The following is a 26862-nucleotide window of genomic DNA, read 5'->3' as shown; positions in this document are numbered from 1 at the left end:
AAATTTACTCACATTCTTCAATTTCCTATTTAAATTCCATTCATTGAGACTTCCAAAGGAAACAAACAAAAAAAATGGGGATTCTGAAAAAAAAAACCAATAAAGCCTATGGAGGTGAGGAAAAGAGAGGAAAGAAAGAAAGAAAGAAAGAAAGAAAGAAAGAAAGAAAGAAAGAAAGAAAGAAAGAAAGAAAGAAAGAAAGAAAGAAAAAAGAAAGAAAGAAAAGAGAAAAAAATTTCATGAGCAAGGAAGTAAAAAGGTATTAGGTGTAGGCAGGAAGACATATAAGTGTTATACTAGCCTTAAGTAGTATTCAAGTAAGTTAATTTCTCTAGAAAAATAGCTATCTTCTGCTTACTGCTTCTTCTTGTTTATGCTTTGTCACCTTGAATTATACTTTAATTCCTCAAAGTCTAAGCCTGCATGAAACTGATTAAGAGGTATATTAACTTTCTATCACTGCCATAAAAAAGTATAATACACTTAGTGGCTTAAGACAACACGAATCTACTAGTTTTTTTTAAAGAATTTATTTATTTATTTTAGAAAGAGAGAGAGTGAGAGAGCACGAGAAGGGGGAGGGTCAGAGGGAGAAGCAGACTCCCTGCTGAGCAGGGAGCCCGATGTGGGACTCGATCCCGGGACTCCGGGATCATGACCTGAGCCAAAGGCAGTCGCTTAACCAACTGAGCCAACCAGGAGTCCCCACAAATTTACTACTTTATAACTATGTAATTCAGAAGTCCAACATGGGTCATTTTGGGCAAAAAGCAAGTTGTCAGCAGGCATGCATTCATTCTGGAAGCTCTAAGGAAAAATCTCTTTATTTGCCTTTTCCAGCTTCCAGAATCCACCCACACTCCTTGGCTCATGGCTCCTTTCTTCTGTCTTTAAAGCCAGCGACATTGCATCTCTCTGACCCTACCTCTCTTGTCACATCTCTTTCTCTGATTCTCTTTTTCTTATGCTTCCCTCATCCACTTTTTTTTTAAATTTAATTTTATTATGTTATGTTAATCACCATACATTACATCATTAGTTTTTGATGTAGTGTTCCATGATTTTAAAAATCCTTGTGATTACATTAGGCCAACCTGGACAATCTAGGATAATCTCCCATTTTAAGGCCATTTACTTAATCCTATGGGCAAAGTCCCTTTTGCCACATACGGTAACATATTCATAGGTTCTAGAGATTAGGATGTAACATTTTGAGAAGAGGGTGCTATTCTGCCTACCACGAAAGCTTATATTTAAAGTCCTATTCTCTGACCACTACCTCCTATCTTTCCGCTGCATCGCCTCATCCTCCAATTCTACAATCCTTTGAGCCCTTATGGGACCTTCACTTCATTAAGTATACCACTTTTTCACTGTCTCTCATTTCCTCAAAGTCCTCTCTTCCCTCCTAATCAAACTAAATTCCATGGGTTATCATCACAGTCCCTCCTTTACGCACATCCCTTACTCCCTTGCCCTTCTCTTGTCCTAGTCATTTGGTGAAAACCCAGATCTGTTGACTCTAGCTCTCCCTCAGTCTGTCTTTGTCTTTGTGTAGCTGAACATGACTGGAGGAAAACAAGCCTTGCTGATTGGTCTCCTATTCAAGTCCATACCACAAACTTGACATGAGTTCTTGATTCTGCCTGGTACCCAAATGCAATTTTTCTGGTCCATTCTCTTTCCCACTTTCCTAGAAGACCCTCTCATGCCTTCTCCTGTCTTCTCAAACCTCATACACTTACTTCTTCATCCTCATCTTTTTTTTTTTTAAGTTCCTATTTATTTATTTGAGAGAGAGAGAGAGAGAAAAAGCATGAGTGGTGGGCCAGAGGGAGAGGGACAAGCAGACTCCCCGCTGAGCAGGGAGCCTGATGTAGGGCTCGATCCAGGACCCTGAGCTCGTGATCTGAGCTGAAGGCAGATGCTTAACCATCTGAGCCACCCAAGCACCCCTTTCCATACTCATTCTTGGCACATGACTTGACTCTTTCTTTCCTGAGAAATGCAAAACAAGCAGAAGAGAGCCCTGCAGATTCCCACATACCTCTCTATAGGTCAGCTTCTGTCCTTACACTCTACCTTCTTCCTAATGGAGCTTTGGACTTAACCCAGGCCATCGTGATCTTGTATGTGGAAATTCATCTTTATTTCTAATAACTCTTCACTGAAATCTAGTCATTTTCTTCAGTTATGAATGTAGGTAGTAAACCACAGTAGCACTACCTATGCTTTTGTCATGAGTAAACATCACAAGGATTTTATACCATGAAACAGTTTTTGCATCTATTTCAGAATATTATACACATATGTATCACTACTTTAAAATTATGGTAGTTATTAAGTGCACTACTAGATATTATTTATGGCATTAATATAGAAACACATGCATTAATGTATCACAGATTTGATTTTTAAAATGATTTTATAACTGTGTTTCAAAATAATTTTCTTTGTACTCCTATGTATTTTGTGCATTTAAAAACGTAACACTGAGGGGGATGCCTGGCTGGCTCAGTTGGTAGAGCATGCGACTTTTGATCTCAGGGTTGTGTGTTCAAGCCTCACACTGGGAGTGGAGCACATGTAAAATAAAAAAAATTAAAAATGAAATTAAATTAAAAAATAAAATAAATAAAAACATAACACTGAGAAGTGTTCATAGGTTTCAACTGTTAAAGGATTCATGGCATAAGAGAGGGACTATAGAGGGACTGTCCATGCTGCTATCTATTTTTATTTTTATTTTTTTAAGATTTTATTTATTTATTTGACAGAGAGAGAGATAGCTAGAGCAGGAACACAAGCAGGGGGCGTGGGGGAGGGAGAAGCAGGCTTCCCGCCAAGCTGGGAGCCCGATGTGGGGCTCGATCCCAGGACCCTGGGATCATGACCTGAGCCAAAGGCAGACGCTTAACGACTGAGCCACCCAGGCGCCCCTCCATGCTGCTATCTAAAGCCAGTCCCTCCATCTGTGGACTAGAACCAATCTCCTTTCACCCATGATGACAGATGTAATCCTTTCACCCCTCTAGATCTATGCTCTGACTTCCTGCTCAGGACCCTGGAGCTGATCTCTGTGGACAGTACCAACCAGGTTTCCTCATATTTTGATTTCTGCTTGGGTTTAGACAGTAGGAAGCACCAGCAGGACAAAAAAGTATGTGAGGAGGGAGAAATTGAGGTATTTACCTGCAATCCCTTCCCAGAGACTTGGGTTGGCAGAACTCCTGTTTCATCTTCATTTGGGCAACCCTTTCCTATCAAGGAAGCTCTCTCTCTGGATTCATATATAACTGCCCCTGATTTTTCTCCTCCAGGGGATCCTCCTTCTGTGGTGAGCATCTAATGATTCACCATCCTTTGAGAGCTTTCTATAAGTCAACCCACACCTCTGTGATAATCTCTTCAGTTTCCCCCTTTTGACTGTGTCATCTGTTTCCTGCCAGGACTCTGACTACTACCCAGACTCAGAAAAATGGCCCCAGCATCTCTCCTTTCTCTAAGTTCATTCCCATCAAGAAAGCCTTCTTTCAACCCAGTTCTCCTGACAGCTCCATTTCCTTGATAGCCAGACTCACTGTCTCCAGTGGTGTCCTCTACTTCACTCTACAGGACACTCCAGGGGGCCTTTGCCTCCACACCCCAAGATTGCTCCTTAAGGTCACCCACAATCTTCATGTTGCTAAACCCAGTGGTTATTCTTAGCACTCATCTTTGTAGTGCTTTTAAATCAGCATTTAACAGTTGATCACTCCTTCCTCCTTGATATGTTTTCTATTAGGCTTCTAGGACCCCAAGGGATATTCCTTCTAATTCATCCTTTGCTCCTTCCCAGTCTTCTCTGCTGATCTTCCTCTTCCAGGGCTCAATTCTTAGTCTTTTTTCTTCTTCTAAATCTATACTCATTCCATTAGTAATTTAATAAAGAAGTCTCTCTGATCTATTTCTAACATGTAGTTCACTAATTTATCATGTTGAATTATTGACTCTCTCCTCGCACCAGAACATAAACTCCCCAAGCCTGGAGATTTTTAATCATTTGGTTCTTGAGTGTTTCCTAAGTGTCCAGAACAGTGCCGGGCACAAACATTTTTGTTGAATTTAATTGGATAGTAACCATTACCCCTCATATAAAGGGTAACAACTGTGACTTTTTCCTTCTATGAAAGCAAAGCCATAAAATAATAAGAATAAAATATTAATGAATAAATACATCAAGTTGTAATGGGAATATTCATTCTAAATGTAAAGACAAGAGACTGAAGCAAGATCAGTAAATATGACAGTAAATAAAATTTAACCTTTAATAAAAATGTTAAAAATCATAAAAATCAAACTTCACATAAAATTAAATTGCAACATATATATGACAGATGTGAAATTATATATCTGATATATACTGATTTCTTATAAATCAAAAGGTTATATAAGTAAAAAATGGGTGAAAGACATGAAAAAATAATTCACTAAAGAAATAAAACTGATCAAAAATATATAAACCATCAATCTCATTGTAAATTCAAACCATAATGATATGTCACTTTTGCCCATAAAAAAGAAAATTCTATTTTTCTAAAGCTGTACATTTATTTTATTATTTTTTTAAAGTAAACTCCACCCCCAACGTGGGGCTCAAACTCATGACCCCAAGATCAAGAGTTGCATGCTCTACTGACTGGGCTAGCCAGGGATCCTAACAAAATTCCATTTTAATTAATATCTGAGTCAGTAATTCTACTTCAAGGACCCTATCCCAAATAATTAGAGCTGTACACCTATGTATGTGCAAGGATATTTATTGCAGCAATATTTTTGAAAGCAACTTAAAATTCCCACAATAGAGACAAGCATAAATAAAGTATGGAACAATCATACCATGGAATATTTTACAGCTGTTCAAAATTATGTGTTTGCAGAATACTCAATGATACGGGAAAATGCTTAAGCCATAAAGTTCGAAGTTAAAAAAAAAACTAAGATATAAAACTGTACATGGAACAGGATTCCAAAATTTCAAATACAAAATACATATAGATACATATATACATATACCACAAATTGAAAAATAACTAAAAGAAAAATATATAAATATTAATGCTTGTTATTTTTATGCAGTGGGATTATGAGAGATTTTATTTTCTCATTTGAAGTTTTCTGTATTTTCCCATTTTCCCCAGAGTATCAGGTATTGCCTTTCACATTTAGAAAATAAATAAATGCTATTAATAAGGGGTTCCAAAAGATAAAAATGTAAACACTGAGTGTCCTTTTTTTTTTGTTTTATAAATGGCTAAATCTTCCAGCTAAGAAGTTTTTATTTCCAGTAGAAGTAGTACTCGTGTTTTTTCCTTGACTGGATTTGGATAGAGGATCCACTGCAACATACTTGATTTGGAAACCTCCTGCCGTCACTGAAGCATCACTTAGAAACTTCAAGGTCATGACATTTCCTGGGGAGGAGGGGGAACGCAAAAGAACAAAGATGTTACTCTGCTTTAATTTGTCTGGCAGTCCAAAGACTCATCATTCTTATAGGAGAATATAAAAAGTCATGAACCAGACTCCCAGAATTCAGAGTTGGATTCTCAAGCAGTGGAGTCTGTGTTTCCTTTGCCAAGTGTAGTAGGGTGAGAGACTTTCCTATTTTCTCCTCTGGCCCTTTAAGCTGTCCTACAGGAAATTTTTCTATTCTGTTTTAAAAGGTATTCTTTATAGAAGGAACAGCCACTGAATTCAGGAGAATGTCAGGCCGTTTAAACCAGTGAGATATGGATGAATTATTTATAAATGATGTCAGGGCAACAAGCTTTACATTGTAAGAAACAAAGCCACAACGCTAACTCCCTACTTTACACAGAGTACCTAAATAGATTTTACCTGCATTTAAGACCAAAAATATGCTAAAAATAAGAAGTGAAAATCTATTATATAAAATAAAATATAGGAATATTTTTCTTTTTCACCAAGGAAAGGTCTTCTTCATCCACATCACAAATCCAGAATTCATTACAAAAAATCCCCACATATATCAAATGCTAATGTTTGCCAAGCACAGCTGTAGGTGCCTTTCATCTATTAACTCATTTATTCCCCACAACATTATGAGGTGGATATTGTAAATATTTATTTTACAGGTGAAATTGAGGCATAGAGAGCCTGAGTGGCCTGCCCAAGGCTACAATGCTAAATTAGTGGCAGAACCAGGTTTGAGCCCCAGGAGTCTGGCTCCAGAGTTCATGCTCTTATCCACTACACTTTTCTCAGACTTGGAAGAGTTGCCTAAATTAAAAACAAACAAACAAAAAACAACATTTTACAGATTACTCAAGTGGTTAATATACAAATTGTCACTGTAGGGCTAGTGCCAATTTGGCAGCATCTATTCACATTTAAAATGAAATCATTTTGACCCCAAAATTTCACTTCTAGGAATCTACTCTTTAAAAAAAAAATAGCACCACAAAGTAGAGGTTTAAAAATACCAGTGAAATGTTGAATAGCGCAAGAAAAGAAAATCAGAAATAATCATCTTTAGGATGTTAAATATTGATACATGACAAATGATGGTACATCCATACAGGGACCTACTAGGCAGTCATTAAAACAAATTTGAATGATCTACATACTGTATGCTGACTTGGAAATATGTCCATGATATCTGTGTATATCATGTTTATATAATACAGGAGAACACCTGGAAGTCATCCAATGCCTTTCTTGGGTGAGCAGAGATAAGGAGAGTGGGTATATTCTTACTTTATATACTATTTATTAAAGTGGTCTAGTTTATGGGTAGTTTTTAGTTCATTCATTTTCTGGTCTTGTTTTTTAATGTAAATATCCTGGCTGAATAAGCACATATTTAAGAAGAAAACTAGATCAAAATGTTAACAGTATTATACTTGACTTGGTAGGATTATACTTCAAATGTATTTTAAATCTTTTTCTGTTTCTTGGTATCAATTTCCTCCTCTTGCTGTTTTGCTAAATCTTTGGCTGTTTTGTTTAACTATGTTCTCTTCTGTGTGTTGATTGTTTCTCTTTGAATAATAAACTGTGTGCGGTTTTGTTGTTGTTGTTTTTTTCAGTTTCTTGCAGTTGTGTTAGAAAAACACTAATTTGATTATGCTTAAAGTAAGTTTTTTCTGTTTTAGACAAAACAAGAAAAAATGTCAAGTTTCAGGCTTTGATTCTCCCTGTTTCTTTCTTTTCTTTCTTTTTTTTTTAAATAGGATTCTCATCCCTCAACTATCTCCTATGGATGGCTCCTGTCTTCTTTTAACTTTCTGTTAATGTAAAATATGTTCTCAAGAAAAGAATGAGATAAACAGGGTTTTTTTAAATGTCTTTTTTTTTTTTTAAAGGTTTTATTTATTTATTTGACAGAGAGAGAGAGAGATAGCGAGAGCAGGAACACAAGCAGGGGGAGTGGGAGAGGGAGAAGCAGGCTTCCCGCAGAGCGGGGAGCCCGACGGGGGGCTCGATCCCAGGACCCGGGGATCATGACCTGAGCTGAAGGCAGACGCTTAACGACTGAGCCACCCAGGCACCCTGAGATAAACATTTTAGTAGGCTGCCCTTACTAGGGAGATTGTAACAGAGAATGAATGAATAACTTTTAAGCAATTAATCATTCAAGGATTGAATAAGAAGTTCTATATCTTGTAATATTGATGCATAAATGAGAATTTCATGAGAATTTTGTACACTTCAAGGCTAGGGTGTGGGAGTAATTTAGCTAGTGGTATCTGAGCTTAAGGACCACTTAGAAATTACAATTCAGTGTATTTTGTTATTTTTAGTTGCAGAAACATTGTGATAATTTTATGACTTGGAGGAAAAATAGAGCAAGTAAGAATACCAACTACTAGTGCTGGGGATGGAAATAAAAATTAAAAAAGAAAAACACCTAAGAAAGTGAAGGTTCTTAGCCAGAAAATAGCGGTATGGGGCAATGGCAGTGATATTGCTTATGGAAATAAATATATACGACTACAAACTCATTTCTTGAGGTACATTGCATGGTGCAAAGTCACAAAAGTAATTGGCAGGAGTTAAAAAGATTTGGAACACATCGCCAACAATAGCTAGCCTTTTGAGATTTACTATACATAATTAGCATATTAAAAGCTCTCTGACATCTTCCAATAAAGATACCTGTTTAACATTGTTTAAACCAATGTTTCCCAAATTCACTTGACCTTAGTGTTCTTTTCTCATGCAACACCTATTAAAAATGTTTCATAGAACTGTTCTTCACAACACTCTGGAGAATGCTGTGTTAAGATAAAAATGCAGTTAAGTGTGATGTAAAATTTTTTCAGTGACAGAAGGTATTTTTAACAACTTTAATACTTTGGAAAATACTTTTCAATCCTTTATTGATGAAAAACTTTGTTTGTTTGTTTGTTTTTAACCACATTTTATGGAAGTCATAACCTACAGCAATATTCAGGGATTTGCAGGTGCAAGACCATCTCAGACTGCATTCCTGCACCTGATAAGTCTACACATTTTTGGTGTAAGGAGATGGCATAAGTCTTTAAGTATAAACACTGCATTTCACAAACTGGTAAGCTACATCTGTGCCAATGGTTCCCTCAACTTTAAAAAGGAAATAGTAATAACTACTGGGTTCTTCACTTTCAGTGACACTATGAAAAAACAAATCATAGTCCTATGTCTCAATTTAGAGCCGTTACCTGTACTAACGATGTCTTCTGGAAGCTCATCCCCACAGTATCTGAAAGGGAATTTTTAAAAAGGAGAAGTCACACAAAAGACACAGCTATTGCAAGCAGCTCTGACCTGTAATTAAAGTGCTTTATTTTTCCTAAGTAATGGCTCGTTTTCCTATTATTTTATGTTTTTATTTTTTTTTAAACTTGAATTTGTAAGGGAGAAGAGGGATTAAAACAAAGTTTTTTGTGTCAAATAACCTCACAGTATAAATGAGATTCTTATAAAAGAATATGTGGCATTTCTGTTCTATATACGTGCAAAACTATTTGTGTAGTAGACAATTTGAATCTATTTGGAAAAATTTTAAATTTGATTCTGATTAATCAGTTTTCTTCACAGTTAAAGAGGAATAGGTGTATGGCTGATGGTACTACTAATTTGAATTCTAGAGTAGACTGATCTAAATGTGGAAAATTATGTTGGACCTTACAAGAGGGATTGATTTTTATTTGAATTATGACTTGAAAGGAACTCCCTTGTATATTACATAAAAGGGAAGGATTTATCACATAATATAAATCCAATAAATAACAAATTAGTCTATTGAAAACCTTTTAAAAAACAGTATATTATTTTACCTAGGGCTGTAATTGATTTCTGAAACTAGGTTTAGAATGAAAATATCATCTTGACTCTCAAGGTAGGATGTCCACTCTTTCAACAAATACTTTGCTCTTAATTTCACCAAACCCGCTTCATCTCTTCTTCAGACTATGTTTTAAAACTATTTGTACTTTTTTTCTATAGCAGTAGTCCGTCAGCCAGAAAGCAAAATAAAACAAAGCAAAACAATTTCCCTCCAAAAATTGTTGTTCATGTATGAAAGAAATGCCTTTCTTTCTCTTTGTGTTTAAGTTACACATTTCAAAGTCACAACAAACTACTGAGTCTATCATTTTTAATTGTCCTCACTACCATTTTCTTTCATTAAATTACTGTTGTGGATGATAGAAAATTGATAACTGATAGTCTATTGATAATGGATAGTCTCAGATATGCGTTATTAAGTGGGGGGTTAAATAAATAAAACACATAATTAGATATGCTTTGATTTGTAATATTTTGTGAGACATTCAAAATTTAAACTATATTGAAGATTCAGGATGGCAACACAGATCTGTTGTGTCCCAGTATGTTGAAAACCCAAGGGAGAAATATTGAGGAAAGGAGCACTTGTTTTCTATGGTAACGAAAGCTATTTTAAAGAAGATATCCATTGTACATTTAGGTAAATTTTGTGAGAGAAGGGGCTATACTTTGCTTAATTCTTACATTCATAATGCTTAGCACAATACTTTGTACACAGAAGAAAGACAGTAATTACTGAATTTATAATTATTTTTAGGAGGTTGATAGAAATTAGAATACCTAAAAATCCCCAACAGATTTCTCAATTCACATGTATCTTTTTTCTCCTATTGTTAGTTAAATACTGAGGTCTTTTTATTTTTTTATTTGTTTGAAAAGTTTTATTTATTTAAGTAATTTCTATACCCCACATGGGGCTTGAACTCACGACCCTGAGATCAAGAGTCACACGCTCTTCTGACTGAGCCAAACAGGCACCCTGAAGTCTTTTTAAATAGACTATTTAATTCTTACAACTTAACAGTAATCAAAAGGCAGCTGTCACTATTTTAATTATAAGAACATGCAGCAGCTTCACGTACTAAGAAAAATCTTTGCTAAAAACAGATATGGTGTTGCAGGGGAGTAGAAATACTAGAAAATCAATAATGGGGAAACACGTACCTTCCCACAAAACCATGGACATCATCGTAACTGTCATATATTTCAATATAGTCAGCCAAGCAAGCTGGGTCATCTTCAAGGTCAAAGTCCAAAAAGCTCAGGTGAATACGTTGACCGTACTTGAGTCTAATGTGCCAGTAACAGATCTGGTTATCTTCGTACTCATTTGGGAAGCCTGGAGATTTAAAAATTCGCTTTGGATCTGTAAAGACACCACCACACTCCTTTGCTGAAATGGATAAAACAAAAAAAGAGAAGAAAGAAAGCATTAGAAAAAATATCCCTATTTTAAACTGATATGTACTTCTTAGGCCTATTTATTACTTTTAATGAAATATTGAATATATATACTTACAGCTAAAGGATAAATGAATATTTTCATTATTCGTTGCTAAATTCTTTCAAATGAATATAGACTGAATTTTTTAAAAAATAAAATAACAAAAAAAAATAGCAACTTAATAATTGTGCTCTTGTTCACTTTTTTTGCTTTTTATCTTTTCAGCTTAGAATGCACAAGCCTCAGGGCACCTGGCTGGATCAGTCAGTGGAGCATGTGACTCTTGATCTCGGGGTTGTGGGTTCAAGCCCCATGTTGGGTGTAGAGATTACTTAAAAATAATTTTTTTTTTTTAAAAAAAAGAATGTACAAGTCTCATGGGTATATGTTCATGTATTTTGATGAATATGTGTACCCCTGTTACCAACAGCCCAATCAAGATGGCTGGGATTTTGTCCTGTGGTGTCAACACTGTGTCCTCATGGACTTGGACATTTAGAATAATGAATCCAATAAATTCTGTTTGGAAAATCATTATAGAATTTCAGGATCACGGGGGACCTTGAAGGTCACTCTAATCCAGTTAAAAGGAATAATTTATAATCATTCTATACTCCTTTCACTGGTTTTAAACTAACACTTCAATCCAAGTATTTGAGGATTTGATGGAGACATTCATGTTTGTTTTTTTCAAGTCATTTATCATTTTATAGATTTCTGCCATGCCTTATAACCTGGTATGAGAACAAACAATCAAACAGCCTCTGCCAGAACCAGTGATTTTATAGTGTGACCTGGAGGGAAAAGTATGGAAAACCCCTGGTTAATTTTAATTTCAGATCAAGTAAGTGTCTACAGTCTAGAAACTCAAAAATATTGTGAATGGTGGTGGTGGTGACTGTGGGTAGCATTCGAAAACATTTTTCATTGAATCAGTCAGAGGCTTTTTCCAAGAATATTATCCTTTAAAAGAGCTATTTAAAAAAATTGTGTTAGAATCCTAATGCCATAGAAGGTAAGGAAGCATATCTCCCTCAGGGCCGAAGAGGATCTTAGAATTTCTGACAGGGGAGTGACAGAAGAAGGTCAGGGATCTAGTCTGAGCTCTGTGACCACTCTATACTTCAGTTTTTTCATTGGTAAAGTAAAAATAATCATGCCTCTCCCATTACCTACCTCACAGCTTTATTCTAAGGATAGTAACATGGAAGAGAATGTCAGGGTGTTATGCAAAATGTAAGCTGTTCTTATTGCCTTGTTAAATATTATATGATACATAGTTTATACGTGTACATAAGCATGTTCAGTGCCAGTTTTTGGAGTGATTTGCTCTGTCTCATATAATCCTATCTTTGTTGTCTATTTCATTAGATTAGGAAATAATTCAAATATTGAACAATTTGTTTAGCTATTCAGCTCTATATTTTATTGATTAATTGATAGTCATTGGTTTATCTTTTTGATACCGTTATGATTTTTTCATTCCAATTAGTTTTCATTGAACTGTTCCTCTCCCAGTGCTAGTTCAGGCGGCCCGCAGTCCCCTTCAGGTTCACCACATCCTAAAAAATCAGCATGTCACTGAATCCAAAAGTAAGCTGAGACCTGAGTAAGAACAAGTCTCCCAGGATTCTGTACAAATAGTCCCAGAGTAAAAAGCCTCTATGAGAAACAAAAGCAATTTATAAAAATTTGTAAGTTAAGGTGGCGTCCTTATAAAAGGGCAAGGAAATACTCTAAGAACCTTTCCATTAGCACTTCTTTCTCTCCCCTAGATCTTGACCTTTGGAAATGATTGAATAGATGCTCAGAGATCCTAAAGCTTATCAAGCAAAGGAAGAATCAGAGAATATACTTGGAAATAGAAGTGACTCTTGAGAGTAAAAAGAAAGTTGCTTGTGTAAATATACTGACGAAAAAGGAAGAGGAAGAGGGAGGAAAAGAAGATATATGAACTATTAACAATAACTAGATATAGAACTAAATATAACATAGGTTTAATGTATGTCAAAGTGGTTTGAAAATTATAGCCCTATATAAATGCACTATACATATTTATTAATATTTTGTCTTAAGTGGGAATAGATGATGGCTCTAGGCAAAATTCTTTTCTACTTAGAATACACATTATTTTGAGATAAAGGTTAGTTACAAACATGAGAAACTATTCTCCAATGGTTAATATCATTGAATAATAAATTCTATAGTAATATGCTAGAACTTGACTATAACTCACTGTAACTTCTCCCTAGGGGCTTTCTTTTTTCTATTTTTTTTTTAAGATTTTATTTATTTGACAGAGAGAGCATAAGCAGAGGGAGAGAGAGGGAGAAGCAGGCTCCCTGCTGAGCAAGGAGCCCGATGTGGGACTCAATCCCAGGACCCTGGGATCATGACCTGGGACAAAGGCAGCCGCTTAACCGACTGAGCCACCCAGGCATCCCTCTGTAGGGGCTTTCTTATAAGGCAGATTGAAACAGGACAACACCTGAAGATGTTTGTGATCATAAATGGGAGACAGACTTGGTAACACATTATAATTCTTTTAGTATCATCCTGGGGGAAATGCATCCAAAAAGAACAATCTATTTTTTCCTCCAAGAACATGAACAAAGAATAGCTCTTTATAGTCATTATGTTGAATTAATTTTCTCTTTAAAATTTTTCTAGCTACAATGAACCATGGGAAAATATGAACAAAAATATACTATATAATAATAACTAGTATATCCAGTATATAATTGTGAAAACAAACCATAGAGTGAGAGTTGCTTAGTTTGGAAGTTTAAGAATTTATGCACAGGGGCACCTGAGTGGCTCAGTCAGTTGGGCGTCTGCCTTCGGCTCAGGTCGTGATCCCACGGTCCTGGAATCGAGCCCCGTGTCGGGCTCCCTGCTCTGTGGGAGGCCTGCTTCTCCCTCTCCCGCTTCCCCGCTTGTGTTCCCTCTCTCTCTGTGTCTCTCTGTCGAATGAATAAATAAAATCTTAAAAAAATATATGCACAAAAAGAAATTAGGGGAAGAGTTTATTTTGTCTCTTTTTTCCTCCATTCTATCAAAGGGGTAATTTTGAACAGTTAACATTTGGTAATATCACTTTGTTGTTTTAGCTAATTAACCGTGACAAATTTATAAACTGCTTTTTTTTTTTTTTTTCCCTTTGTGGTCGGGAATAGAAAAAGACGTGACATAGAAAAGACCTGAATCTGAGATCCTACCTGCCTGCTAATTATTGGATGTCTGATTTCGGTAAGTTATTTAAGCTCTTAGACTTTCAATTTCCTGATTTCTAAAATGGGTATACCAACAGCTCCTTGCAGAGTTGTTGTGAATACTGACTGTGGAAGAGGAGCAGCAGGGCGGGGTCTGGCCCAGCATAATCACTCCGTGTATCGTTGTTGTTATGAACAATCATCATCACCAAGTTGATTTATCTCTGGGAGAAGGAACCATTTATATCTAATAACCTCTTGGTAACATGTAACTGTTTTGGCAAAGATAAAATTACTATTTGTAACAAACCATGCGGGTTGTAGCAATAGGCATCCCATCTTTCACTCCTATTAAGACGGACTCCATAATCAATAATACCAGTTTTTCCAAATCCACAGTTGGGCCCTGGTTTCACAATGGGGTATCCAACTCTGCCTTTGGCCATCCACCCAGCAGCACAGACATGAAATCCTGCAAGAGAAGGAAAGGATTATGGGCTAACTGGTAAACCCCCTCAGCTGAGTGAAGGTCATCTTAACAAAAGCAGCCCCTTCTCAGCTGCCCAAAGCCAGGTATGTAAAAGGAGGGAAAACTGTTTTCTTTCTTTTCTTTTGATTTTGTTGAAAAACCCTTTTCTTAAAAAAGAAAATAAAGTTTGAATACATATAAAATGTAACATCTGACTTTTACTAGAAAATGACGTCTTACTTGAAAAAAAAAAGAGGCAGGTGGACTGGAAATCATAATACCATGGATATGAAAACAATCCAAGTTCAGAGCTGGCTTCTTTTCACCATTGACCTATCTATTGCCATGAAATAATTTCTGAAATTACCATTGATCCTGGAAGGCAATTTTTTTTCAAATGATAATTTTTTAAAAGATTTTTATTTATTTATTTGTCAGAGAGAGAGAGAGAGAGCACCAACAGGGGGAGCAGCAGAGGGAGAGGGAGAAGCAGGCTTCCCGCGGAGCAGGGAGCCCGATGTGGGGCTCGATCCCAGGACCCTGGGATCACGACCTGAGCCGAAGGCAGACGCTTAACGACTGAGCCACCCAGGTGTGCCTCAAATGATAATTTAATTAGTTTCTATTTCAGGATCAATTAAAATTTGCTAATATTTTGGGGCGCCTGGGTGGCTCAGTTGGTTAAGCGACTGCCTTCGGCTCAGGTCATGATCCTGGAGTCCCGGGATCGAGTCCCGCATCGGGCTCCCTGCTCAGCAGGGGGTCTGCTTCTCCCTCTGACCCTCTTCCCTCTGGTGCTCTCTGTCTCTCATTCTCTCTCTCTCAAATTAAAAAAAAAAAAAAATTGCTAATATTTAAAAAAATTTGAATAAGGATACATGTGCTCATAAATTTTGAACAAAGCCTCGGCCCTGTTTTCCTTGCCCAGCTTCAGAGGCTGTTTAAATAGTTTCCGCTGCCGGGGCGCCTGGGTGGCTCAGTTGGTTAAGCGACTGCCTTCGGCTCAGGTCATGATCCTGGAGTCCCGGGATCGAGTCCCGCATCGGGCTTCCTGCTCGGCAGGGAGTCTGCTTCTCCCTCTGACCCTCCCCCCTCTCATGTGCTCTCTCTCTCTCATTAAAAATAAATAAATATTTTTCCACTGCCATCCAAGAGTGGTTTTACTGGAGGTCCAGGACAGCCAGTAATGGCCCCGGCCTTTGTAGCCATTGTTCTAGTTACTGCGTTCCAGTTACACACAGCCCTGTGGGTCTAGACTGAGCAATGTGCTGGGGAGACTTTGGGGATTTTTAGAGAACAGTTTTATTTTTATCCTGAGTAATATATAATAATAGCATATATTATATATGCTATATTTTATATTTTATATATAGCATATATTATATATGCTATATATATTATATAAGCTATATATAGCTTATATATATGTATATAATAGCATAAGCTTTGCGAGGTATTTTTTTTTAATCAGCAAAGGGGTTTCTTCAATGGAGAAGAGAGTTCTGAATGGGGGTGGCCTTTTGGATTCTCCTATATATCCACCTGTAAAACCACCAGGAGAGATGGTCATGGTGCATTTTTATTTTATTTTATTTTTTTAAGAAAGAACTAGCACTAGTTAATCACTGTGTTTGCACCAGATCTCCTGACATCATCTTCTTAGTTTCTTCTTCCTGCCATCTTATAACCTGCTTATCTTCCTTGTGATCCTAAAGTACAAATGCATTCTCCCACTGACCTTAAAGACATTGGGGAAAAAAGGGGCATCTGGGTGGCACAGTGGGTTAAGTGTCTGACTCTTGGCTTTGGTTGGGTTTGTGATCTCAGGGTTGTGAGTTGGAGACCTGCCTGGGGCTCCGTGCTCAGTGTGGAGTTTGCTTGGGACACTCTCTCTCCCTCTCCCTTTACCCCTCCCTCACCTCCCCCGCATGGGGGCATGCTTGCTCGCTCTCTCTCTCAAATAAATAAATCTTTAAAAAAATATTTTGAAAAAAAAAAGCCGCTAAATTCAGTATTTCTTCTACCAATCAAATTTCTTTGTAAAACTCAACATAGTAACATTTAACAGCTGAGGAAACCCATATTCAGAAGTTAAGATAGAACAGTATTAAAAATGAATAGAAATGGCATTAAAATTAATGAGGAATTAAAATGATGTTGAGATAATGATATCTTTGTTTTTTGACTTCTATTATATTAGCTCACAATGGGTTGTGACCCCAAATAAGTTGCTAGCACTAAGAACTTTCCACTGGCTCTAGGAAGAGAAGATGGGAGAAGCCAGAGAGCAGGGATGTCATAGGGGCTTAGAGAACCATTGGAAGGACTGGAGAGAGAAATCTTATGAAGGGGTTACAGAAAAGAAGGGATTTTTTTTTTTCCCCCACCAAAGGTAAAAAAGAAGGAAAATCACTGTCAAATTAGTTACCAATTTTTCTGGCTGCCTCTAGTTGCTTGTAGGTGGCGAGCTGGCCGCCTTCATATTCGCACACCGCCTTGGCTTCTGCGTAGGTGAGCTTGTATTTGCCAGACCGAGCTTCTCTGTGGTACACACCTGCTGCTTGTTCTGTGAATTCACAAAATGTTGTAAATGTGCTATGATCCATTCTTGTGGAACAAGGGAAATTTTGTGGCTTCATCTAAAAGATTGCGTCAGCTATTGTTCCTGCCAAAGAGTTTCCTGGGTCAGTGGCCTCGGGTGGCTAAGTTTTCATTGTTAGAAAGCTTTGAAAAAAAATATGAATGAGGGGAATTTTAGGGGAATTTGGGGACACAGCAGAAACTTGAGGCTAAATTATGTTTCTGAACTGATGGCCTGAATGAAAGCTGTAAGACAACATTGTATTTCTAAACTATCAAAAGGTGACAAAGTTTTGACTTTTTTGGGCTTTGTTTTAAATCAAATAAAAACTTGGAAAGGTAAACAATAGGGGGGAAAAGGAGGTGAAGGCAAAAGAAACCAATGAAAATTGATCCATTATGTAGGCTCACAAAGATGGAGGAAAATAATCCAAAATATCCATTTGAGGGAAATGACTAATGCAATATAATGGAGAATTTAGTAAACAAACCAAAAACTGAGGAAAGGTTTAAAGAATCCAAAGCAAATAAATACTGCGTTAAGGAAAAAAAAAAAAGATTCAAATACAGCAGAGAAAAAATTGGGCACACCGAGCTACCAATTGCTAAATTCTTTATCTGGTTTGTCTTTTTTAGTTCACATGTTGTTCCCAGCATATTTTAGGAAGTAAGTCATAAATGAGTTGTCTTCCAGTAGATCACTGTTTAAATTGTTTTGAGTTTGGAGTGCATTTTGCCATAGAGACAATGTGAAAATTTTTCCAGGACAATAATCATAACAAACTGTCATCGTTCTGTGTAGACTATCAGATTATGGTTAAGTCTTTGTACCCTGACCTGTACAATCAGCCACCATTAAGATCATTTCCGATGAGAACACATATTCCTTGGCATGCAGCAAGACATGAATCCAGTAGTAGTAGAAATGTCATTGCTGGGCGCCTGGGTGGCTCAGATGGTTAAGCGTCTGCCTTCGGCTCAGGTCATGATCTCAGGGTCCTGGGATCGAGTCCCGCATCGGGCTCCCTGCTCCTTGGGAGCCTGCTTCTCCCTCTGCCTTTCTCTCTCGCTCTGTCTCTCATGAATAAAAAAAAAAAAAAAAAAAAAAAAAAAAAGAAATGTCATTGCTCACTGTCTTCCCCAAGCTAAAGTTGACACTCCCACAGTTCAATAGGAGATGCTGCTTGGCACCTTCCCTGTTTCTCTGGACTGCAAGGGATCCTGTTCTTACATGTTATATGCACTTATGCACTGAAGACCTTAGTCAATCTGATGCTCATAGGTCAGGGAACACAAGGAACATCAAAGTTATCTTCCTTAATACAGGAAGTTATCTTCCTGTTTGAAAGTCACCTACTGCTCAGGTGTTCTTCATATTGGTAAAGCCTCATTAACTGAACTTTCGCTAGTTTCCAATTTGGTTATTTTGAGAATATACCATGAGGTTTACTAAGTACTGTGGATCAAGTCCTCTTCTCAGGCAACTTGGACACTAGTGGGCAATGGAAGTACTTTTATTTTGAAGTATAAGAGTACTAAGGCTTTTAGTAGAGAAGGGAGACATGTTGAACTTACTTATGTACCATATTAGAGATTATCAAAAATGTTAAAAGTGTATCTATTCCCTGAGAATATAGACTAAGATCTTTATTAGTAGGAATTATTTTAATGTCTGCAAATGTTTCTCAAACTAAGATTTCCTTGTCTTTTACTCCCTAATCAAAATATGACATTCATAGGGAAAAAATTAATTAACAGAGAGGTTTTTGAAAAATAATTTTAAGTTTTCTCCCCAGTAATTTTTCTTAGATTTTTGGTACTAGAACTCATCTAGTAATAAGATAGTAACTTACATGGTAGGAAAGTATATGCTATCATTTTAAATTCATTAAATAATACTAATATTCTACATTTTTCCTGAAAGAGTGACAAACTTCCTATTATTTTGCCTTATGAGCAGTTGAGAACTCTGGTACATATTTGACAATTGTAAGCACACATTTATTTGAAAGTATTCCTCAATTCAGAATTTTAAACTACCAAGATGATCCTTTGTACAATGAGTCCTAATTTTAAAAGTTTTACGTTTCAGAAGGAATAATAATTTATTCATTTTTAGAGTCCCTAGTCATTCATTAAAACTGAGTATTTAACCACTACTTTTTTTTCTGTTAGCATAGGACAACAGTAGCATGTTGGCTCTAGTTTCTCCTCCTGGTTCTTCACTGGACAAGTTGTGTAACCTTGTACAAATTACTGCCTACACCTCGGTGTCTTCTTCTATCAAATGGGAATAATGATAGCTATTTTGGGAATAAATAAATCATTAAAACCTGCAAGCATAACTTCTGAATCCTAGTAGGAGCTCGTGATAATGTTACTTGTCCTTCTTCTTTTTTAGATTCAGTACAATGGCTGAAAAAAATTGCTTATCTGTGCAGTTTTGATTTTCACCATCTATGTAAATTAGTTGAAGTGTCTTGTCCTTGTTATTAAAAAAAAATTACGATTTAAGGAATAGTAATTACTATTTAAGGAACTGGCAGATACCGGAGTTAAAAATGAACCTTAGCGGTCCCCTACTTTGACCTTCTCGTTTTACTAGGGAGCTGAGATGGAGTTTGAAGTACCTTGTTCGTGCTAGTTGTTAGCATATTCCTGCCTTCCTATCCAATTCTCTTCCTTCTCTAAATAGTTTTTAATACCATATTGACCTAACCAACTGTAAACAATTTGTGTTAGGCTGACTGGTCAATAATTTGTCTGAGATTGAAGCAATTTGCAATTACCCTGAGCCTCAGATTTGCAGCCTACTATTAACATTTGGGTGTGCTCCTCTCTACCTCTAGGACAGAACTTCTATTGTCCATGTTCAATTTTTGTAATATACAGCATCACTTTAAAAAAAAAAAAAAAACCAGCACCAAAATGCTTGATCATTAGAGAGTTTGACAGCATTTCAAGGTTTATGCATGCGGATTTAACTCATACTAGCTTTATGGCAGTTTTTTCCATTTCTAACAAATGTGTGTATATTTCCTAAGATTGGTAATGTGCAAGGAAAATAAACAAAGAGACTTGTTCACTCCTCGAAAAAGTCCCAGACCCCATCTTGGCCAAATGGATCGCACTGTTCAGCCCGAAACTAGTTCACTGGCTCAAGCTGAAGAAAGAGGGGGCAAGGCGGTGCATTGCAAATCGAGCTTTTTAATGAAATCCGCATGGCTGCAGTTATTACCAGAGAGAAACATGCTGAAAGGGAAAATATTCCACAACCATGTGCTGCTTAGCAAGCATTAGAACAAGATCTAGGTTAATTTTGCTTTCTCTGTATTTCTTTATTTTATACAAGAATTTGTCAATTTTCTTCTCGAGTAATTCAAAAATTTTTCACTATCAAACACAGTAATGAACATAAAGCAACATTAATTTGTGTCATGAGAAAGTGTTGTTTAGAGTACTATACAGGGTATTTTGGGTTTTCCCTATTTGGCCTTTTTTGGTCTATTGTTTATAGTCACGTTAGGCGCATGTCATTCCTTACATTTAACAAAACAAAACAACAAAAGAAACTTTCCTGGTCTAACAAAAGGGGTAGAAAAGTATTTATATGGATAGGTCAAACAAAAGGAATCAAAGTGGTGAGACTCCATTCAGAAATACAAGCCTTTTTCATTTGTTTTATATTACAAGCTGGCTTTGCATCAAGCTAGTCAAAAGATGTTTGGAAAAAACAAGATATACATTACAGGTCAGAGTACACAGGCAAATGATTATAAAGTCATTGTATATTCCAATTTTACCTGTTACATTTCTGTTATAATTACCTGCTATGAAATCTGAATGCAAATGCATTGAAGTAAAAACAAAATAATGGTGTTTTTATTTTGCTAAACTTTCTCTACTATATACCATCACATCTGCTTTGAAAAATATTTTCTCATATGGAATATAGATATTAACTTCTATTTTCTACTGAATAGTACACTTTATTAAAAAAAACTATTTTTTTAATTTTAGAAGGCAAGAACAGTTTTTTTTTAAAAGGCACATGCATTCTAAAAGCTGTTTTTCCTCAGCATTTTCTTTGAAAACATCAGTCTTGAACAGAACAAAAAAGTTTCCTGCTTCAATTCACTTCTCCACTAATTCAAAGAAGTAACGTCCCCAAGAAGCTCATGAGTGAAGTTTCTTACCGAGCCATATGGAGTTATGAAAAATTCCATTCTTGAATCCCCATCCGTGAGCCTCTTCCCACAGCAGGACAAATAAGTAAGCTAAGATGATCATATCTCAGTTGTAGAGAAGTAATAGCCTGTTAGGGGCTGTCCAGGATAAGTTCTCAGAGCAGAGGCTGAAATGTGACTGAAACATCTGGTTTCCACATCTTTTAAATGGTTTTTTTGGACTGTGAGGTCAGCAAGTCCTCTCCAATGGCGTTTTTCACTGTAGTGTTACACAATTAACTCAGTGTCTGAAGCAAATCCTCTGACTCATTTGCATTGGCAACCAGAACTAAGGATATAGAATGATCATCTACATTTTAAAATTCATCTACTCAGAAAGTGGTTCACTAATTCTGTCTGTCACAGACATTTTTCTATTAGGAAGTTTGTGTAACTTGGTGTAGATTCAGCAGTGATTAAAACAAAAACAAAAAACTTCAGTAGGGATTTTAAGAGAAACCCTGAATGTCTTATTTGCAGTAAGTCAGTTCTGGAGTGTAGGGTTTAGGTTTAGACACTAATCTTGGACTTGATGCTGGTAATGTTACTGTAATTTTCCCTAAACATTGCCAAGCTTGTATAGAAAATTTAAAACAAAGGTGTGCATAGTTTGGCACACTCTCAACTGTCTGCAGTGACGTGGGATGTCTTTGCCTTCTGTCTGTGTTTGTCCTGGGTGGATCTGTTGCAGTCCTTGGCTTATTGTGGTCAGCAGGTAAATACATCAACTTCCAGAAAAATAGCTCCATTTCAGAGCTTTAGGACATTCCAGCAACTTTGGGGTACCTTATTATATTAACACAAATTTCCCCACATGACAAATCCTTGAAGTTGGGGGAGAAAGATGGGTGCGTAGATAGAGTTAATAAGAATATGACCGTAGCTTCCCCAAACCACTCTAACTTTGAGGATGATCAAAATAAAAAGTAATCATTATTAGTAGTAAAATCACCATGCCTTGAAATAGCCCACGCTTTCCACTCCTTTTGTGTAGGGTCTGTGGGTCTAGTGATAGCCCCCACTGCTCAATGCTAGCGGCATCTCCTGTTGATTGACAGTCATTTGGGGGCAACGTTTGCCTCTCTTTCTTTACGTCGTTCTTTGCTGTTTAGTTTTTCTACTCTTGCTGCCAAATTGCTTTCCATTTGCCCTCATATTCATTTTTCTCATGCTTTCTTAGTCCCGCCAGTGATACTGGAATCCTTTGAAAATGCCAACTTTCTGGACTCGCCCGGTCTGAAGTTAGCCTAGAATCCCCCGAGGCATCTTTGCGCTGAACATTGAAGGCTTGCTCTCATCTCTCCTGGAAAGAGCAGTTGTGAGGATGTAGTCTGAGGGTACAAAATTCACTGGATGCTCACTGAAGTATGTATAAAATTATTAGGGTTCAGAATCTCTATTTTGGCCCCCCAGCAAATGAGAAATAAGGGAATTGTATCCCAACTCACGGATAGGGTTAGAGAGTATCGATTTGGTGCAAAAGAGATATAGTCTAGACCACGTGGGTGTGACTGTGAAGAACACAGGCGTGGTCAGAGAGAAACAGGGTGAATAGATAGTTGGAAGGAGCAAGCCATGGTATTGCTCTGGAAAGTAGAATTATATGAGTATTTTAAGTTTGTGGTTTAGGAAGTAGATATAAATGAACTTGAGCAAGGCTGCAGCAAAACCATTGCGGCTTCCCCATTCTTTGCCTGGTCACATTTCTCTGACTGTGCCTTCTGCATTTCTTTGAAGTACCCAATTTCCCCTGGCTCTCATTTATCAAAAACTACTCTGAGGAAAGGGTTGGAAATTAATCTTTACTTAGGTCAAATAACTAACAACAAATACCCATCTTTGTTTATTTGCATTTTAATGAAGCTCCAAGTATAGGAAGGTATGAATGTTCGTTTTGTTTTAACATAAACATTTATTTATTATTATTATTTTTTTAAAGATTTTATTTATTTATTTGACGGAGAGAGAGACAGCGAGAGAGGGAACACAAGCAGGGGGAGTGGGAAAGGGAGAAGCAGGCTTCCTGCCGAGCAGGGAGCCCGATGCAGGGCTCGATCCCAGGACCCCAGGATCACGACCTGAGCCGAAGGCAGACGCCCAACTGACTGAGCCACCCAGGTGCCCCAATTAACGTGAACACTTAATGATTGCTTTGATAGATTAGCCCAATCCAGGTAGAGGACTTCTTTTGTTCTCTCCCAACTCCCCAAAGTACAAATATTTCCCCTTACGTCTATACAATATTTGGAAACCCTGTCCTCCCTTTCATCAAGCAAATAGAAAACAGTGCCTAATAGATGTGGTCTCTGGTTTTGAGGGGGTGTTCATTTCTATTGTGGGAGAAAAGAGGAAGGTGAGGTTTTTATATGGAAAAATGCAGTGGGTATGGGTGGGAATCAAGGGGAGGACAAGTGGGAGAAGAGTAGCAAAGGGAGTGTGGTCTATGAACTTACCTTGGAAGTTGCCTAAGATAAGTAGGTACCCCCTGCCCGACTCTCAGTGCACACTATCCAGGGTGTGTCTGGGGAGCAGACAGAAGATACACTTCTAAAAGTTCCTTTCAAGGGCTCAGCAGACTGCCAGTCACATGCTCTACCTTCTTAGTTGAATGCCGTGCCACACCTGCCGGCCTCCAGTCTCTTGATCTGCCCATCCCAGGGTGTACAGTGGCTCCTTTTGCACCTGTCAGTTATTGGCTGAAAACCCAGCAGCACTTTTCTTTCCTTTCCTTTCCTTTCCTTTCCTTTCCATTCCTTTCCATTCCTTTCCATTCCTTTCCTTTCCTTTCCTTTCCTCTCCTTTCCTCTCCTTTCCTCTCCTTTCCTCTCCTTTCCATTCCTTTCCTTTCCTTTCCTCTCCTTTCCATTCCTTTCCTTTCCATTCCTTTCCTTTCCTTTCCTTTCCATTCCTTTCCTTTCCTCTCCTTTCCTCTCCTTTCCTCTCCATTCCTTTCCTTTCCATTCCTTTCCTTTCCTTTCCATTCCTTTCCTTTCCATCCCTTTCCTTTCTTTTCCTTTCCTTTCCATTCCTTTCCTTTCCTTTCCATTCCTTTCCTTTCCATTCCTTTCCTTTCCTTTCCTTTCCTTTCCATTCCTTTCCTTTCCTTTCCTTTCCTTTCCTTTCCTTTCCTTTCCTTTCCATTCCTTTCCTTTCCTTTTTCTTTTCCTCTCCTCTCCTCTCCTCTCCTCTCCTCTCCTCTCCTTTCCTCTCCTCTCCTCTCCTTTCCTCTCCTTTCCTTTCCTTTCCTTTCCTTTCCTTTCCTTTCCTTTCCTTTCCTTTCCTTTCCTTTCCTTTCCTTTCCTTTCCTTTCCCTTCTTTTTTTGCAAAGGCAGCTCCCCTTTTGGTAGCTTTTCCACAATGTTCCAATACCCATACATCTAAGCAGCTACTAGATACCTAAAAACATGATGGAGAGAACTTCAGATCTGATTTGAGCTAAGACTGAGCTGAACAAGCTTGAGATCTCCTAAGCCAGCACAGTGGTTTAGTGATGTCACTATTATACAAACTTAAAAAAAATAAGACCATAACGCAGAATTTCAAATATTTGTCAGAGGATGAGAGGAGGCATATTAAATTTTTTTTGATAAGCTTAGTCTCAGCTGACAGGAAGAAGGTATGGAGAAATGTCAGGTGGTTGTGTACTGGGGGAGAAAAGGAAAAGAGGAAAGAGATATTCTAAGAGATCACATACAGATGTGATTATACTTTAAAAAGACTGGATTTGATTAGCAAGACATTGTAGGAAAATGTCATTCTTTGGCCATAGTATGAAAGCTAAAACATAAATTATATCATGTTAGGGGCACCTGGGTGGCTCAGTTGGTTAAGCGTCTGTCTTCAGCTCATGTCCTGACCTCAGGGTCCTGGGATAGAGCCCCTTGTTGGGCTCTCTGCTCACTTGGAGTCTGCTTCTCCCTCTCCCTCTCCCTCTGTGCTCTCCCTCTTGCTTTCAGATAAATAAATAAAATCTTAAAAAAATATATCATTTTACTGATTATGTTTTATAATCTTGGAAAGAGAAAAAGCAAGAGGAAGAGAAAAGGGTGGAGCTCAGTGAATTACAAAATATGTTAGTGGAGGACATCTTTACGAACACTTCCAGTAAGGCTATGAAATCACATTACAGGAATGCCTCACTCACTCTAAGATCTCCATATGGTCTAGTGTGGGAATAGGGCAATAACGGAGATTAAGGTCATTCCCCTTAGCCTGATTTAAAAGAATTGGACAGAAATTCTGATGCATGGCATAGAAAAAGGTTAAAGAAATAAAATATGGGGGTGCCTGGCTGTCTCAGTTGGTTAAGCGACTGACTCTTGATTTCGGCTCAGGGTCATGAGATCAAGCCCTGTGTTGGGACTGTGCTGGGCATGGAGCCTGCTTAAGATTCTCTCGCCCCCTCTCCCTCTCCCTCCCTCCTCTGCTCACACATATTCTCTCACTCTCTCTCTTTCTTTAAAAAAAAAGAAATAAAATATGTAGAATTCCACTCATTCATTCAATAAATTCTTAAGAATCTTCAAGTGGAAGGCTGCCAACTTTTACAGGGCTAGTGAGCAGGATGGGGCCTATGGAGAACAATGAGAAATATATGGAAAAGTGAAAGATTTAACTATTTTATATCAGAAAGCTTTTAGAAAGTGAATATGACACTGAAAGAGACCAAACATTGGATTTCCCGTAGGTATATGGTGTGATAGTGATTAGTAATACCCACTAAGTATTTCTGGCTTTCCACCTTCTGGCAGCATGTAGTCTATGGCTTGCTGGGGTTTGGGGGGATCATGTGATTGTTTCTGGGCCAATAAGATGTGAGCAGAAATTATATATGTTATCTCAGAGCCAAACATTTTATTGCTGACGCTCCAGAACTCTTTCCCTCCAGCAAGGAGGAAGACATTTGAGATGGTGGCTGCTCCATCACCTGAATCCCTGATTGATCCCTGATGTTATGTAGCATGAACAAAATATAAACCTTTATTATTTTAAGTCATTGAGATTTGGGGACTGTTCATTACTGTTAGCATAACTTGATCTTTCTTGATTTATAGGAAGAAGTGAGCTTATATGGGTATTAAAGCAAAGGATGATTTCAGAAGGTTGGGAGTCTAAGGACATTAAGATGCAAAGATTAAGACAAGAAGGAGAAAGAGGAAGAGGAGAAGAGAAAAGGAGATGGAGGTAATAGTTAATATACTTAATATCCTTCTTCTCCCCCATCCCAGCTCCTTACAAAACACAGTTCCCCAAATCTGCCTATGATCTTCCTTCCAAGGTTATACCCCATAAGCATTTATTCCTATCAAACCGTTCCCTATACCTCTGGTAAGTCTTGGAAATGCTGCCTCCTTCTCCCTATCTCAGTGTCTCCCCTGACTCTTAGTAAGACAATTACAGAACTCAGTGTTGGAAACTTAAAGATCACCTAGTTTGAATTTTACCTGTGTTGTGAATCCTTGCTATGCTGCCCTTCTTGTGTTGACCTGAAATCTTTCAGTTGAACTTTGACTCATTCTGGGACACAGAATAAATCTTAACTACATTTGCTTTCAGGAAAAATGACCATGATCTATAAAGCTGGAACAAAGAAACAAG

At 37.5% G+C, this 26862-nt stretch overlaps 2 protein-coding genes and 1 long non-coding RNA gene across 6 annotated transcripts in view; 2 read left to right on the top strand and 1 right to left on the bottom strand.

The window, feature by feature from the left end:
* LOC135363879 (uncharacterized) overlaps positions 1-11621 on the top strand; it is a 44568-nt gene extending 32947 nt beyond the window's left edge. The window contains exon 2 of the long non-coding RNA XR_010410152.1: positions 11491-11621. This is a non-coding gene — a long non-coding RNA (uncharacterized LOC135363879). The remainder of the gene's footprint in view (positions 1-11490) is intronic.
* On the bottom strand, positions 4790-21423 carry TNFAIP6 (TNF alpha induced protein 6). 3 transcript variants are annotated; one of them, XM_064586545.1, is made up of 7 exons: positions 21235-21386; positions 17876-18115; positions 16887-17024; positions 14300-14461; positions 10498-10726; positions 8706-8746; positions 4790-5453 (listed from the first exon to the last, which is right to left on the bottom strand). In XM_064586545.1, the coding sequence occupies exons 2-7, from the start codon at positions 17901-17903 to the stop codon at positions 5284-5286; spliced, it is 768 nt and encodes a 255-aa protein (XP_064442615.1). In that variant the 5' UTR covers positions 17904-18115; positions 21235-21386; the 3' UTR covers positions 4790-5283. The 3 variants fall into 3 exon arrangements, with proteins under 3 accessions (XP_064442615.1, XP_064442616.1, XP_064442614.1); XM_064586546.1 differs by lacking the exon at positions 17876-18115 and having other exon boundaries at positions 14369-14461; positions 21235-21423; XM_064586544.1 differs by lacking the exon at positions 17876-18115 and having other exon boundaries at positions 21235-21420.
* The window catches only part of NMI (N-myc and STAT interactor), an 81884-nt gene continuing 68993 nt past the window's right edge, over positions 13972-26862 (top strand). Inside the window, exon 1 of one of the 2 annotated variants that reach the window (XM_045868891.3) lies at positions 13972-14026. Coding sequence is in view for 1 of the 2 variants with exons in the window: in XM_054506222.2 (XP_054362197.1) it covers positions 26443-26448 (6 nt within the window). In the remaining variant the exon portion in view is untranslated. Of the gene's footprint in view, positions 14027-26316; positions 26449-26862 lie in introns of those variants that run through there. The other variant, XM_054506222.2, reaches the window with a different exon arrangement.

Source organism: Mirounga angustirostris, unplaced genomic scaffold, assembly GCF_029215605.1.
Source record: "Mirounga angustirostris isolate CCGP_5_RB_7025 unplaced genomic scaffold, mMirAng1.0.hap1 SCAF_3, whole genome shotgun sequence".
Classification (NCBI taxonomy): domain Eukaryota; kingdom Metazoa; phylum Chordata; class Mammalia; order Carnivora; family Phocidae; genus Mirounga; species Mirounga angustirostris.
The sequence above is the reverse complement of the archived record's forward strand: the minus strand, read 5'-3'. Positions and strand labels throughout refer to the sequence as shown.